The 16,180-nt window shown below is 42.9% G+C and overlaps 2 protein-coding genes across 5 annotated transcripts in view; one reads left to right on the plus strand and one right to left on the minus strand.

The window, feature by feature from the left end:
- git1 (G protein-coupled receptor kinase interacting ArfGAP 1) overlaps window positions 1–10,897 on the plus strand; it is a 25,813-nt gene extending 14,916 nt beyond the window's left edge. For 2 of the 4 annotated variants that reach the window (XM_084950777.1, XM_084950778.1), the window contains 6 exons: window positions 691–1,026; window positions 2,249–2,311; window positions 2,654–2,730; window positions 3,016–3,186; window positions 4,375–4,438; window positions 4,539–8,273. In XM_084950777.1, the coding sequence (XP_084806903.1) occupies window positions 691–1,026; window positions 2,249–2,311; window positions 2,654–2,730; window positions 3,016–3,186; window positions 4,375–4,438; window positions 4,539–4,754 (927 nt within the window). In that variant the 3' untranslated portion in view covers window positions 4,755–8,273. Of the gene's footprint in view, window positions 1–690; window positions 1,027–2,248; window positions 2,312–2,653; window positions 2,731–3,015; window positions 3,187–4,374; window positions 4,439–4,538; window positions 8,274–10,812 lie in introns of those variants that run through there. The other 2 variants (XR_014802207.1, XM_084950779.1) reach the window with 2 other exon arrangements.
- Window positions 8,572–15,516, minus strand: tp53i13 (tumor protein p53 inducible protein 13). Its single transcript, XM_084950783.1, has 9 exons — window positions 15,031–15,516; window positions 14,796–14,873; window positions 14,468–14,503; window positions 13,993–14,051; window positions 13,230–13,308; window positions 11,264–11,392; window positions 10,789–10,989; window positions 9,670–10,672; window positions 8,572–9,539 (listed from the first exon to the last, which is right to left on the minus strand). The coding sequence occupies exons 1-9, from the start codon at window positions 15,145–15,147 to the stop codon at window positions 9,433–9,435; spliced, it is 1,809 nt and encodes a 602-aa protein (XP_084806909.1). The 5' UTR covers window positions 15,148–15,516; the 3' UTR covers window positions 8,572–9,432.
- Window positions 15,517–16,180: the final 664 nt, after the last annotated feature.

A 16,180-nucleotide genomic window follows, 5' to 3' on the forward strand; every position in this document is an offset into this window, starting at 1 on the left:
GATGACTAGAAGACACGAGGCAGATTGGTAAAAGAGACGGGGCAGTTGATTCAGACAGAAAGAGGGTAGAATGATGGAGAGACAGTTGAATAAATTAATATCTTTGCAAGATGATTTTTCCCCGTCAGGGTGTTATTTACTTTCGATGGAGCTCATGTGTTGTTCATTGTTGCATCTTTTTTTTTCCCCGTGAGTCATTGTCATTTCCCTAATATGTTCATTAGCGACTGGCTTAAGTGATTCATTTATGTGTTCATCTTCTCATGTCACTGAGGATTTAATGAAGATTTGAAACAAACATAGAAAAAAACACACTGCAAATAACAAATGTGTCAGATTAGGGCGCTAGGCAACAGTACCTCAGGGCAGATGAGCCTACAGTTTCCCCTCATTGACCCCTTGAACACAAACACTGTATTTTCAGGTATGTACTGTAGCCCTCCACCCCTTCCCTAAGACCCAGTCCCAGCTTATTGTAGTGTAATGCCATGTGTTGCATCCCCCCCCTCAATACTGACTTAATATGTGAAGCCCAATATGAGCCTGAATATGGATGCTTGTTTTTGACCGTTCAGTTGACCCCCCCTCCCCCAATTCCCTTGAACCTTCCCATGTTCCTCCCTCCATCCCTCCCTCCATCCCTCCCTCCATTCTCTCATCCCTCCCTGCTGCCTTCCTCCTCTCCTTTAGATCACCCGGATGCAGACAGAGAACAGTGCGCTACGGAGGGGCCAGCAGGCTGGGGGAGCAGCTGGCCATGGGGTAGGGGGACCTGTTGGAGGTGGGGGAACAGGAGGCCACTGGGCAGTGGGTGGGATGCGAGGTGGAGTGGGTGGATTTGGGCCAGGAGGGGACCCACCGGTGCTTTCGGTGCCCTCCTCGGCCACCCCCCACTCCCACCCTCACCGGAGGGAACGCCAGGCCTTCTCAATGTACGAGCCAGGGGCGGCCCCCGGCCCCACGGCCCACGGTCCCCCAGTCCTGGACTCCCTAGCGCCCCGCCTGCAGCCCCTCAACACAGCCAGCGTAAGTTAGAACGGCCCTGTCCCCTTTCCACTCACCACCTTCGCCTCGGTGGCTCTGATTGCCTGTCTTTGGCCTGATTAAATAGGTGATGGTCTGATCCTGATCTTTACATTTTCCCCCTCTTCTTTCCCCTTGCATCTCAGTTCTCAGTCCTTCTCTTTCAAAAGATCCAGTTGTGCACAAACCCATTTTTAAGGGAAGTTTTGTTATGGTTCAAAAAGATTTGTTATATTGAGCTTTAAAACTGCATAAATGATGGAGTGCATACATGTGACCTGAAGGAGAAAGATGGGAAAGAAAAACAACAAAAAAGGACTGTTTCTTCTGTTCTGCTGCCTGGCAAAAGCCTCTGATACACCGCTGCATAGCCTGCTCTGCACACTTTGACCTTTTCAAACCCCTTTGACGTCTTTGCTGCTGGACAGTTGCTTAATCTGGAAATGCTGGGATCACACACACAGATGCACAGAAGTTCATTTTTGTTTCACCGCCACTTTAAAGAAAAGATATAATAAAATTTAAAAAAAATATCTCGTATTGCAGACAACCAGGTGAGCAGTTCAGCAGCATTTAGTTTACAGCACGTTAATAGAGCTACAGAATGCAGACACATCTCACCGCCGCACCAAGTTGGTGACTGTTTCTTCACACAGAGATTTACCTGTTTGTCTGTTTTCTGTCTGTCTGTTTCTTCACCTGTCCGTTCTTTGCTCACTGCAGTGCAGCCGTGCATCCTCTGGATGTAAGCATTCTGTCTGTCATTGCATTGTTTGCCATTTCGTCTTTGAGTTTGTAGTATTATCTCACAGTATGTAATTATGCATTCTGTTTTTCAGAGATCAACATTAGTATTGAGTATGGGTAGTCTCTTTTTAGATGCTGTGTGCCGTGTGTAAGTCAAGCAGAAGAAGCTAGATTAGTTGACAGTATGTTTGCTTACTGTTAGATAAGCAGCGAGGCATGTAGTGTAGAAAAAGATGATGGGCTGTTGAGTTGTTCAGTGCTGCTCTCACTGACTCATTTGCCTTGTTTTCCTGCTGTTTATTTAAAAAGAAAACTTCTTCTCTATGTCCCCACGCTTCTTTTCCCCCCTGCTCATTTCATCATCTGTCTCTTTCTGCTAATATTTCAATTTCTTTTTAATCTTCTTTCTGGCCTCACCCATGCTCCTCCATCTCTCTCTCATCCTCTCTCTATCCTTGTGTTCCCTTTGTCCTCCCAGGTAAGGAAGGGCGGCTCAGGGAGTCCATATCTGTCTGGATCTGCAGAGATGGGTAGATACATGGTGAGCTGCTGCTGTTTTGGCTCTTCATTTCTTTTTATGATCCTCCACTTAATGCATTCAGAAAGTTGAGATTATTGGCTTACATTGTTTTATCCAAACCAGTGTCTCATGGGTCTGTTGCTGTTGGCCCTAATCCTGAGATTCAATCACAGAATATCCCTCACCCCATTAGAATTACCCACAGACCAAATGTAGTGTAATATCTGTCCCATTTAATGGACATCAGTGGAAACCATCTCAATTACATGGAAACAAATGAAAATTAGAATTTTGATTGAGGAGGTATACTTACAGGACATGATGTGTGCTGATTATTTAGTTCCTGCTGTGTTTTTCTTCCAGGTCCCTAAACCAGAGAAGCACGGCAGTGGCACCGACAGCGACTACGACAACACACAACTGTACGACGCCTCAGTAAGGTCAGTGTTTGAATGTAAATCTGCAGTTAAAAAAAAAAAAAAAAAGATTTCCTAGCTTTCGAAAACCTACTTTTCTAATGATCTTATTTTTTAAATGGATTCACAGAAACTGTTTTCAATTACTTATAACACAAATGTGGAGGTAGCAGTTTTTAGTAAGAAACGAGGGGCACAAGCTGTTGACATAATGCCACATAAGGACTGTAAATGCTCATCCATGACATCACCTACTGTCCTCGATCTGAGGTTTTAATTGTCGCGTGCGTAATGCGTTTCCCTATCCAGTATGGGCCGCAGCAGTGAAGAGGAAGGCCGTGGGGAGCCTGAGGAGGGTGGGGAGGGGGGTGAGCCAGACCCCACCTTACCCTGCACAGAGGACGTCATACTGAAGACTGAGCAGGTGACTAAGAACATTCAGGAGCTGCTCAGGGCCGCTCAGGAGTTCAAACACGACAGGTAGGTGAAAAAATGGTGGCACAGTCCTTTTCATCTTAAAATAAAATGCATAAAAATTACAAATCTAATTGTGTCTTACAACCAGCCTGTCAGACATTGAGTTAAGCTAATGTTATGCTTATTTTTTTCTTGATTTCAATCAGAAAAAACCCCAATATCAAATCAGATCATAGCAATTCACAATCAGTTGATGTTGACATTATGAGAGGCCGAATCACAAAGATGTGAAAGAAAGACAGAGGACAGAAACAAGAGTATACTCGGGGTGGAAATATAAGACCATGTATAAAAACTGTAAACGGTTTAAATAAAATCTCCCCCTGGGTCAGAAATGGTGAAAATGCACCAAAACCACCAAAAAGCTACTTTAAGTAGTCTTACTGTAAATTACAAAAGACCTGAGCAGCTCATAGACACAGGAGATCATGTGACCGCATGAAGTTTATGCTGGTGATGTGTCCCCTAACCTAAGTTTACCCTTCATGACTTTTCCAGGAGAATGAGCGGGGTGCACTCAAATGCTCAGGTGCCGTCAGATTAATGCAAAGCAGCACATGTCTGATAGACATAGACAGCACCTTCATCTCCATTTTTAAATGGTAAACTCTGATGTGAATGATAGTCGACAGCTGCACAGTGAGAATCTAGTTGTTAACTCCAGTAGCAGTAGGCTGAACTGTTACGCTAGCAATATTTTCCAGCTTTTACTAGAGGAAGCCACATAAGAAATATAATCTCTTCAGAATGTTGTGGGTGCTTGTATTTGCAGTCTCATACTTACGGTCACCAGGGTTACCAAGGGCCAATGACGATAGGTGTAATAAGGAAAGAATGCAGTTATTGTAGTTTGAGGCTAATGCAGTGTTTCTCCTCAGTTTCAACTCTTTTGTTTTATTTAATTACAGCACACTAAACCTTTCTATTGATAAATACGGCTGGTGTTAAGAAATCTATTTGAATCTCTTTAAAAATTAAAGATTTGCTGTGTGACTTTTCTTTTTCTTTTTTTACCCACCTTTAACGTGAGTCACTCAAACTCCCAGTTTGATAAACTTTGCTTCCTGGACACCAGCTCCCTCTTTACCACAGGAGTCGTTGCAGGAACCTCGCCTGCTCACCTGCATTAGTGCTGTTGCACAGTCCTTGACTCATTTGACTCTTCAGTTAAAGAATCACTTCTCTTTTCAGTTTTGTGCCGTGCTCTGAGAAGATCCACTCTGCTGTCACAGAGATGGCTTCACTCTTCCCCAAAGTAAGTGCCCTGTCCTTATGTTTTATTTCTCACACTGTGTCTCTCATCTACATCTACATCTTCTTCTTTTTTTTTTTTGATTGTTTCCTTCTGTCTGCAGCGACCAGCACTGGATGCAGTCCACTGTTCTCTCCGCCTGTTGGCTTCCAGTGCCTCGCGACTGCAGGTGGAGTGCCGTAAGGCGGCGCCTTCAGAGCCTGGCGCTCCTGCAGTAGACTACCAGCTTCTCACTCAGCAGGTCATCCAGTGCGCCTACGACATCGCCAAGGCTGCCAAGCAACTGGTCACAATCACCACTCGTGAGAAGAAACAGTGACCCGACAAAAGAAAGAGAGAGGATCAGTGCATGTGCGGTTTAAAGTGGGATGGGAGGGGGCTTCCGGGAGAGGGAGAAAGAGGGAGGGGCAGGGGGTGGGAGGGGAGTACGATCACACTACAGGATGAAGGGTAAGGAATTGAAGTGACGGGGGAGCAAGGCTGACATGAGGAAGAGAAAAGAGAAAGGAAGGGAATTGGATGGAAGCAAAGCAGAGGACGTTTGTATGATAGAAACACTACAGTGAATGGAAAAAAATTCCACAGGCATGGAAGCGAAAGTAGGGAAGGACGAAAGGAAGGAGCCAACACGGGAACCACAGCCCGCAGGGACCTTAGCAGACTGTTGGAATGGGATGTGTACCATAAACTGCTCAAACTGTGACGAGCATACGTGTCATAGACTGCTTTATTTATTCTCACTTGTAACTCATCGTCCCTCCTTCTCCCGCTTCGGGAGGGAGGCAGCGTATGCTCCGAGAGAGAAGTAGATAGACCAGCCTCCACGCCATCGCCGTCCCTCCGTCCTTACGAGGAATCGGGTTGTCCTTCCTCCTCTTCTTTCCTCTCTCTAAAGAAGAGGGACCCCGCGCCCCCACGCTGTCCCAGGCTGGATGAGCGTCCGGTGCAGAGAAGGACCTGCAGCCCACTCAGTCCGATTCCCACACTTCCTTCCACATGGGGGTAAGCATTTACAGGAGGGGCTCCAGCTTTTTTATTTTTTATTTTAATTAAACCCATCACCTTCCCTTTCTTTTGGTGGTACACAGCATGATCTGGCATGTTTTCCTTTCTTTCCTCTCCTTTTTTTGCCTTTTGAATGTGCAGGTCTGTTTGGTCTGACAGAAATACTTTTTTTTTTACTGACTTACAGAAACAAAAACCCTTACACTGGAATAATTGTGATTTATTGTTATTGTTGTTGTTTTTCTTACCTATTGTTTTTGCTTTGTATTGATAATTTTACTGACTGTCATTTTTTATTTTATGTATGTTTTTTTTTCCTTGTCTCATTTAGTTGAATATGGAGACAGGTGGGAGTATGTGTTAACCTCTTACTGGGATTTAAGTCTACATGCACACAAACAAACAAACACACGAATCAGCCTGTGAAAAAAAGGTCCTCGACATTTCTCAAGCGCTCCTTTTCAAAGACAGTTGAGTTTTTATTACATTTTCCTTCATGTGATATATACATCTTATGGCTGTGGGGTGTTGAACAGTTGCCAAAGGCATGGTGCATTATGACAGGACCAGGATCACAACTGCTCCTCCTTCATGTCCTCAGCTGTCTTTTTTTCCTCTCTTTCTTTGCGCTTGATTTCTCTTACTGTTCGCCTCATTACCAGAGCCAGTGGAATCATCTCAGAATCACCTTCGTAATCATTTTTTCGCAGTGCCAAGCAGAATAATAAGAACATCTGGTTTCCACATGGAGGATTAAGCCCCAGTCTTCCTCAAAAAGTGCTTAAGTGACACGGGTGCTTTACTTGGTAACTGTTGAGTGTCATTAAGCGGACACACTGGTGTTGGGAGTTGAGCTTTAAAAGTAGACCTGTGGAGAAAAAACAAAAGCACCAGATCTGGCAACCAGGATCACAGATAGCATTCTGAGGTGCACTTGATTTAGTTTGCCAAGTATTATTATGTTGTTTTTTTTTTACCCTTGAGACTGTTTGACAAGCTTCTGTGGAAGCCTGCGAGCAGTTTTCTGTCACAGCCTGCTGATCTGGGCCACAGAAGTTGTCTCTTTTTAGCCATCTGCCTTTCTGCAGACAGCGTTGGGAACAAAACTCAGTGCAGTTCAACCGACTTATGTCAGTTGCGTACTGTGCCGAACAAAAATTGTCATATCTGTAAACACGTTGGGAACTTATGGGACGACTGTCCTCTTTTTTTTTTTTCTCTCTCTCTCCCTTTTCTTTTTTTAAAGTTAAGATTCTACTCTAAAACCTTCACCAGTGCTCCCGCAGCTGGTTTCCTCGGTAACAGAGATTTCCTCACCTCGCTCTTTTGTGTAATCTCAGCGTTCAGTTACTCACCTGAAACACTGAAGGATCAAACTACAGTTGCATCTCAGTTTGTGTCTTGTATTGCTGACAATATTTTTATTTTTCCCCACAAGATGACAAATTGGCTCCAAACACCTTGAGGTAATGCCTCATCATTTCTGTCCACTTCCCCCCCCCAATATTTTATGGTTTATATATATATTTTTTAAATCTTTTACTCTGATCACTACGTGGGATTTCAGTCCATGTCCCCTCAGTCTTTGACATAGTTGCACACATGTCTCTGCATGGGAGGGAAACTTGGACTGTGCATTGAAAAACTCTTGAAATGTATCATTGTTTAATATTGAATGCCTTTGCACATCGTCATCATCATCTCTTGTATGACTGGCTGAGTTGCGGTGATCTCGTACTGACTGCTGATACAACAGAAATACTACCACACTTACACACACACACACACACACCAACACACACAGGGGGCCAGCAAGAAAAAAAACGTGTCCCCTTTAATCATGATTGCCCATGTTTTAGTCTAGAGCCATATATATATATATAAATATATATATATGAACGTATATTTTTCATGCTATATTTTATATTAAGCTGTAGTTTTTGTTTGTGAGATATTTATATATTTGTTGGCCTAAATGGGCTTCAGGCCATGACCTCTGTTCACCAAGTCCTTGCTCACCTCTTAAGTCTCGGCACCTGATGTACTTGGAGTTGTTCAAATGTTTTGAGGTTACGGTGTGGTGTTACTATGTAGTCATATTGTACATATTAACGATCCTGCTCGTATCCATGGGAAAATGGGAATGACAACGTGTCTCCTTTGATCTTAGTTGCACTATTTTTCAAAACACCTGCTGGATGACGTAGGATCTGCAGTATTTACTGCACTCTCCCAAAGGTCTTAGCTCAAGTACATTGGGTGCAGGATTGGATTTGGCATATGGAAATATGGGTGGGGGTATGGTCTGAAGCACACTTGGGCTTAACACTACAGTCATCTCAAAAGATCACGAGGAGGGGGCGGGGGTCTTAAAAACGCACATGGCCCAGTCCTCCTCTGAGTTAGTGGACACTACATAGGGTGCCTCTAGTGTGAATGTTTAATGCTTGTGTCAGTTTTGTCACACTTTGCAGACTTTATATGCCTTCATTCTGTTCAGAATTTAGCACATAGACAACATCAGACACTCACCCTTATCGGTTGGACCAAGCCATGCACAGGTACAAACATTGACTCTTCAGCCAGACTTTAACACACACACACGCATGCACACATACATCAGATTCTCAGCCGTGACAGTGCACTGTAGCCTGTACTGTCGCATTCCTGTGTTTCTTCACAGCTCGACAGTTTGGGAGATGGGAGAGTTATCTTTTAACAGAAGACAATTAAGAACTGTAAAGTAGGGAAAACAACGACTTAAAAAGGTCAATCGTAATGGAAACTCATAAGCTGTACATTTGTAATAAAATAATAAAACAATTTAATTGTCCAGGGTTTGCCTGCATTTCTTTTTCTTACTAAATGGTTTTTTCCCTATATAGGAATTGTTAGTACATGTGCAAGGAGCGTTTCAGTTGAGATGATACTCGAGCCTTTCACTGTTGACAGCAGATGATGCTGATGGAAATGATGTCGTAAGGCAAAAAATGCTGCAGATGGTGCTAATCTGCACGTGTATGCAAAAGTTCAAAAGTTGTTTACATATCAACATTCAGCCACAGCTGTAGCAAGTTTACATCAACAAGTGTTTGGGGGAACAACAAAAACAAAACCTGACCATCTTGCACTTAAACCTGTTATGCTTTTTATTGTTTTGAACTGGTAAATGTGCAATGCCACATCAGCAAGCTAATGGACCATTTTAAGTACACAATCTGACTAAACCCCGTAATTTTTGAGGTGTCTATGATGGCAACTGCAAAAGTACATTTGAGATCATTCAGCAAAAACTTTTCACTCTGCCTTCCATTGTGGTCTGGATCATCACAGTTCAACTCACGTTCTCTCCTCTTCCTCCTTCTTCAAAAAGACTGGATCATTTTGTTTTGTCCCCCACACATCCATTACTGATCTGGATGTTCTAACTTTACAGTTTTAATTTTAATCCAAGTACGTGTAGACTCACTCTTTACAAATCACACAATCACATCTCCAGAATGCAGCTATTGACATGTTTGTATGACAACACAAAAATAGCGTTGCTTACAACAGCAACTTACATTTCGCATATCAAACCTTTACAGTTAAAAGAAACATTTCTGTAAAACTAATTATGAAAACATTTTTAAAGCTTAAGAGTTTTGGGAACTATTTGGGGAATGGCTGGTTATAATTTAACTGTTCTTTTGGATAAAACATTTTTTTTGTCCTTTCAATTAAAAAAATATTGACATGTTAAAAATATGACATGGTGGGTCCTCTGTCAAATAACTATGAGCCTGTTCATTGTGGTTGTAGGGCTGCTACAGTGTGTGTAATTTACAACATATAGGTTCTCTCAGATAAACTGCACACCGTAGGTGTAAGACAGCTACATGTAAGACGGGTCCAACATACATAACACAAACTTTTTCTTTTCCTTCAGGTCCCCTCTTCCCCCTCATCACTTGAGTTCACTCCAAACAGTGTTGGGGGTGTTTCTTTCAGTTCTACGGACATTCATCTGAGCTGGAGGAGCTCGGCAGGAGAACGCATTCTTGCCTTCTGCCCCTTTTCCGCCTTCTCTTTGCAATTTGCAACCTTCTGCGGATCACATCTGGAAGAAAAAACATAACAGGAATAAGCTTGGCTTGTAAGCTCCACCTAAAAGAGAATGTGTATCTTTCAGAAAAATTCTAATTTAATTAGGGCATAACAGCTCTATTCTTCATCCCTGATGACGTTACCTGCAACGCTGTCGTAGTCGTCGCTTGGGTTGTGCCAGTAAAGGCTCGGCGTGATCCTCCAGTGGCGGTACAGGCGAGTGTGAAGCACTGACAGAGTCAGGAGAACCAGCAGGAAGCCTAGCGCTGCTGCTGCCCACACCGCTTCGTCCGTCCTCGGGGTCCTTTGCAGCTCTTTACATACAACAGCAGCAGCAGGTTGGGCCTCTGATCCCGAGGCCTTGGCACAGTCACAGTGTTCACCTGGTGCGCAGCTGTTGCAGTCACGGCTGATAGGCTGGCTGTGGCTGGTTGCCTGTGGATGCTGTTGTGGTTGAGCCTCTGACTGGGGTTTAGGCACAGAGTCGGAGCCAGTGCTTTCACTTTTTTGGTGAGATCCTGGGGCGCCGTGGATCTGCGTATGCTCCAGCTCTCTCTCCTTTACATCTACCACTTCATTATTCTCCATGTTGCCGTCAGATGAGTCGAGGATTTTCTCTTTAGACTTGTCCACTTTGGTATTGTGTTTAATAGAGTCTGTTTCCTTGAGAATCAGGGCTTCAGGCCTGTTGGTAAAGGTGCGTTTACTGCTCACACCATGTGCAGAAACAGGAGAGTGGTTCAGTTTTCTGAGGCCTGTCTGAGCTTCTGTCTCAGAGATATTTAAGGCCAAGGGAGCTGTGAGCCTGGGTTTAGAGGCTTGAGTTGGAACCTGAGGAGCTTCTCTGGAGCTAGAAAGATCAAAGAGTTTCCTCTGATCTGCTGATGATCCAAGCGTGCTGCTGTTATTCTGACCATCTCCTGACCGCTGAGGAACAGTTCTGGAGACATTTGCCATAGTGTTATTGCTCTCATTGCTGTCAACATGAAACTCTCTGTCTTTCAGGGCAGCTCTCATCTGCCTGGTTTTGCTTCCCACTTTTGTTTGTTTTGAGCGTTCGGTCTTCACGCTGTGCTCTAGTTCAGCCTCTGTGGCTCCGCTTAACAGAGAATAGATGGTCCGCTCACAACACTGCCTCAGGGAATCCTGCAATGTTAGTTATATCAGACAACTGAAATTACTCATTTATTTACTAGTCTGTACATTAAAAAACATCACATAACTCAACAAAGCTAGCTCAATCTTGAGTCATGTTTCCTAACCTTCATTTTTGTTGTTTGTTCTAGCTGATGCAGCTCTGCTGACCAGGTCAGCAGCAGGGCATACTTCCTCATCTGCGTCACACCATCAGACTCTTTTCTTGAAGTCTGACCTCTGTGATTGACCTCCAGCCAATCACAGAGGTCTAAAGACGCGGCGGTGGACAGCTCCAAGGTGCGACCCCAGGACACAAAAGCTACAGGCTGAGCACAGAGCAGAGAAAACACATTCGGTAAATTTCCTTTCTCCCAGAGGCTAAAAACTTATCTTGTACAAGACCATCTGCCTGAGTGCTCTTAAAAAGGCCAACACCCTCAACAGTCTTCGTAAAGCAAACAATGCTTTTGCATCTTGTCTCTCTCCGAGATCCTGAGTTCCAATCTGAAATGGTATTAAATCTAACAAGCATCCGTGTTTAACATCCCAGAAGTCCAACAAATTCTGATGAGAACAAAGGTTGATGAAAGTGTTTCTTACCATGTGTTTATTGAGCTGTGGGTGTGGGGTCATGATGTAGGACTGCAGACAGGAGCGAGCCAAGTCGGACAGGATCTGACGCTCGCGAGGCGGTGCACACGGATGGTAGAGCAAAACCGCCGCTCCACGCTACAAAACACAGAACACCGCACGTGTGACCAGAATCTCCCCATTATCCACCATTACTGCAGCATTCTATGATTAATTAACATCTATGTACTCAAGTGCTTATAACAACATAAACATTGTATCAACATAACATTTTCTGATTAGTCCTTCTAATGTTGCTTTAAAAAAAAAAAATCAATATTCCTATTGGTCGATGTTCTCTCTGTGGAGAACGATAGCTGAGAACTAGCTGTGATCCACATTATATGCTGGCATATTACTGCAGGAGGCCAAATCTGTGATTTTCAAGGAAAATTCATAGTCGGTGTCAACCCTCCTACCAAGGGTCCAAACACATAGAAAATAACTGCTGGTACACTTGCCTGGTTTACTCTTAAGCTGCACTTAAAACTACACACCGTGTCTCGACTGCAGTTTGATATGAACATGAGTTTCAGCTTGGAATTTTATAAAGGCTAATTTGTAACTCAAGAATTAGGTGTGTGTTCTACTGTCAACTGTCAACGCCTGATTGCTCTGTGCTTTTATCTACTGTATTTGGATTTTACAAGCGTTCCTTCCTAAAGCAGAAACCAAAAACAGGTAGGCGACTGACCTTCCCACTACACATTTTAACTTGTCACCATAGAGAAGGCACAGGTGTAATAATGGTGGCTGCCTTCCTTTTAGGAGAGGCCACCTGTTTGGTGCGGGCCGTACAAACTATACACATTTTCCATACTGTTGCAATTAAAAATGTTTGCTGTGATTAAAAAAGTTAAATAAGTAAATGCTGAAACGTGCTTGTTTTGTTAATGGGTGATTTTAAATTGGCCATAGTTATGAATGTATAATACCCTAACCTAGATTAAGAAATGGATGGATCGAGGAACGAAAAACACCAGAAATACTCCAGTCCTGCTATTGTTATTCATGGTATGGCTATAAATGCTTCATGAAAAAATGACAGTTTCTCTCTATTAAATGCGAAGAGTTTTGATCCTGAGCCAAAGATCACCATCCCCACAGTCAAGCACAGAGGTGGAAACTTTATGCTTTGGGACTGTTTTTCTGCTAAAGGTACAGGATGCCTTCGCCACATTGACAGGTCAAAACACTTTATCTAAAAACTCTGCATTTTCTCTCATTTTACAGTTAGCTCCTCCCTTGTAGAAAATGCTGTTCTGCTGCCAGTATGTCTGTCCAGCTTTTTTTTATTGCTGTCAGCAATCCCCCCTTTTTTAATGTTAATACACACAGGGCTAGAATTAAAAACACAAAACAAAAAGAACGCACACTGTATAACACTACGAGTGCACTGTCACGGTGATGATGATTAACCATAGGGAGGTGTGTTTAGGGTCGTTTTTATTTAGCAGTATAAAGTTACTCTGTTAGTTGTTAAACGCTAGTATTTGTGTAGCTGTGAGTTATGGAGTGCTGTGTGCTTTAATGAGCTTTAATGCACAAAACAGCGATACCCATAATTTTGCTGTACTTCAGTGAGGTGACAATAAAGGTTTCCTAACTGTTGGTTCTAAGTGATCTGCTGCTTGTCGTTAAAACAGTTTTGCAAACTAACTGAAGATGCGCCCCCCAAATTAACAGGTTGTTACTATAAGCTTAAACGCAATACACTAGCGGAGGGGGGGAAAAAGTAAGTCAATCAATAAAGTATGGCTTCAAGGTGGATGTGACTGAGTGCTGAAAAATACATGTCCTGAAAGTACTGCAAAAAAGGCTCAGTTTACACAGAATACACAGGATGCACATATCTCTCCGATGAACAGACAAACTGATGTTTCAGAAGATACAAAGGCAGAGGCAGCAGCGAACCATGTGCAATAGTGCAACTAACCTGCAAGTTATTGAGCCACCGCTGAGGAGGACAGTACAAGTACTCTCCGCTCTCTGCTCCTATTGGTCTGTATGCTCCACTGCAACACAAACACCAACACAGAAACACAGGTTAATGTCTTCAAAAGCCTTAACCCTTTCACGCATAGTGGTCACTAGTGGACACCTTTCAAAGGCTGTTTTCTTGTATTTGTGTCAGTGGTATACTTGCACATAAACCACTACATTGGACACTGATGTGTCACTCCATACCCTGTCACCCACTGGTTGTTTAATGTTACTATAGATGTAAGACGTGTTTCATTGTAATTATTGTTATTTAACCCTGTCATGCATGAATTATGACAACCTCAATCAGGATTTTTTTCTTCAATATTTTTATTCATCTTTTCATGCCTAAAGATGAAAAAAATACAGTGGTGGAACAAGAGAGCCAACACACCGATGTTCAGTTGAAAAATCTATAGCAACTATGTGATGCTATCATGTCTATATGGACCAAATACTGAGGAACGTGTGCAGCACCTTGTTGAATCTACACCATTCTAGAGAATTAAGGTAGTTCTGAAGCCAAAAGGGGTCAAACTCGGTATTACCAATGTGTACCTCATAAAGTGGCCAGTGTGTTGCTTGCTTTAATGTAGTAAAACAATGCTTTTTGTGACAATACTAAGCTTGTGTCAGCTCTTTGTAAAAACAGAACTAATTGTATGGCCGTCCAGTAAGGTATTCTGCAGCTCTAACTTACAAACCTTTACACTCACCTGTTGGGAATGCGGTGATAGTAGGAGATAGATTTATCCATGCATATTTGCCTAGCTGGCTGAAGTGAAAACATCAAGCACACAAGACAAACACTTAGTTAGCTTCTAGTAAATTTCACACAAATTACTTTTACTAAGCAAAAAAGCTGGTTTGGTTAACTCAAACTGAATCTTGTTGCAACTAACACACTTGCTTGGTAAAGCTTTTGAGCTATTACATGTACTGGTTTCAAATGTCAGCTGCGAGAGGCTCCGGCTCCCTCAGGACAGTACATGAGGAAAAAATGGTTAAGAAAATAAAAGAATGGATTGGTTTCAAATTTAGTGAACTGTGAATGGGACTTGTTTGAAGTGTTATCCAGTTGCACTTTGATTTTAGGAGATAACCAAGTCATGCTTTATGTTTGGAGGGCCAAAGGTTGCGTAAAAAGTCCAGATATGAGATTCTTAAGTAAACTGCCTGATGTTTACTCACCTCAGGATTGTACGCTGTGTCAATACTCGGAAGTCTCTGAAAAGAGGAATTAGAAGGAACACTTGTAATCTGGGAACAAAGCAACCGGAACAACTAACTTCACACTGTTACATATGTAACAGTGTGAAGCCGCAAGGTGATTCAAAGTGGGTCGAGCAGCTCTAACACCTCATTTGCTGTGTGTGCAGGGTTTATCACAACAGTCTCATTCATATGATTGTTTGCATTTCCTGGCAACCGGTGTAAGTGCACCACACCCCTCCCATATGAGCCACAGTGATTATGGTGGTAATTTGTTAGACTAAGGTGTATGAATTTCCATGTTTACCTGAGTAAACTCTGGCCATGCAGACGCAGCACAGCCCCAATAAACAGCATCCGCAGGCAGGTCCCTGTCCAAAGAGAGCTATCTCACACACACACACACACACACACACACACACACACACACACACACGTAAAATAAGTGCATTTTAATCACCAATACTAGGTTATAAACCACATGACTTAAAACATGGATGTCATTTACACCAGCAGACACACACAGGTAGTGAAACTGTTACCTTTCCATTATCACATCCTTGCCCCAGAGATCCGAAGACATCGCACCGACCCACACTGACCCACAGCACTGCCAGCACAGTCACCGTCAGCGGAGCGGACGTCGCTTCTCTCGGCATGACGACGACCAGTCAGTCGAGTTTAGCTAGAAGTCATAGCGCACCGTAGGTCCTCCACGTACAGAGTGGCCGAAGAAGTGACCCTTTAAAATGCCCCAAAACACAAAATGTGTTTGGTACAGAAACATGACCAAAGAGCGGTAAGACGTGCGGATGAGGGTCAACAAAGTAACCGTCCCTCTGTGCCGGCTTTCCGCTAGCAAACGAGCGTTAGCTAGCTCCTCTACATTATGAAGTTAAACTAGACTGACAAACTCGTGATTTAAAACACAAAAAACGTAAATAAAAGAAAGCGCATTTCTATCCTTCGCCAGAGTTTGGTATACAACCTAAGATACAGCTACACGCTGTAACTTCTTCCGGATAAATTTCAAAATAAACCTGCTGTCTTCCGTTGACCTTACCTAAAGTTGCTTCTCTTTCCACATATTAGTTGTATTCAAGAGGAATTTAAAAATATATATATATATTTAAAATGCATTTTGATTATTATTTTTTAATCTTCAAGTGGTATTGTGGGACTTAATTTCGCTCTTATTTAAGCCCCCATTTCCGGATCTCAAGCCTGTAGCCTTTTTAGCTAACTTCACTGACCAGTTGTACTACGGAAGCGACGAAGAAACAGATTCAGAGGTATCAAACACGCGGCTCGGGGACCCGTGAAAGGGCCTGTGTTGTCCCGCTGACTAACTACAAAGTGTGAAAATTGCAGTAAAGTCCTTACAGTCCTCTGAGCCACGTCTCACTTTATTGGTTTATTGAAGATGTGCAAATATGCATGGAAAAAAAGTATATAAGGCAAAAAGACTTTGTATGATAATAACATATATGAAAGTCAATATTTGAGATGAACACTTTTATTCTTTACAACAGCCTGAACTCTCTTAGCCAAGCTGTCTTGTCATTTCTTACATTGCCTATTCTTCTCCGGGCCTCTTGAAGGGCATTAAATGCTTAGGTACATTTTTTATGCTTGAATAATTCACAGCTCAGCGTTAAGTGGGTTTAAAAAGAAACTTCTAAAAAGGGTCTG

Source organism: Perissodus microlepis, chromosome 14, assembly GCF_051167445.1.
Source record: "Perissodus microlepis isolate ML-2025 ecotype Zambia chromosome 14, ASM5116744v1, whole genome shotgun sequence".
Taxonomy (NCBI): Eukaryota; Metazoa; Chordata; class Actinopteri; order Cichliformes; family Cichlidae; genus Perissodus; species Perissodus microlepis.

Excerpts from the sequence above, each read along its gene's own strand:
- tp53i13 (XM_084950783.1), bottom strand. The coding sequence starts at position 15,147 with ATGCCGAGAGAAGCGACGTCCGCTCCGCTGACGGTGACTGTGCTGGCA. Across the intron at positions 10,990-11,263 it reads CACAGCTCAATAAACACATG|CCTGTAGCTTTTGTGTCCTG; the intron begins GTAAGAAACACT and ends CTCTGTGCTCAG. Across the intron at positions 9,540-9,669 it reads CGACTACGACAGCGTTGCAG|ATGTGATCCGCAGAAGGTTG; the intron begins GTAACGTCATCA and ends TTTTTCTTCCAG.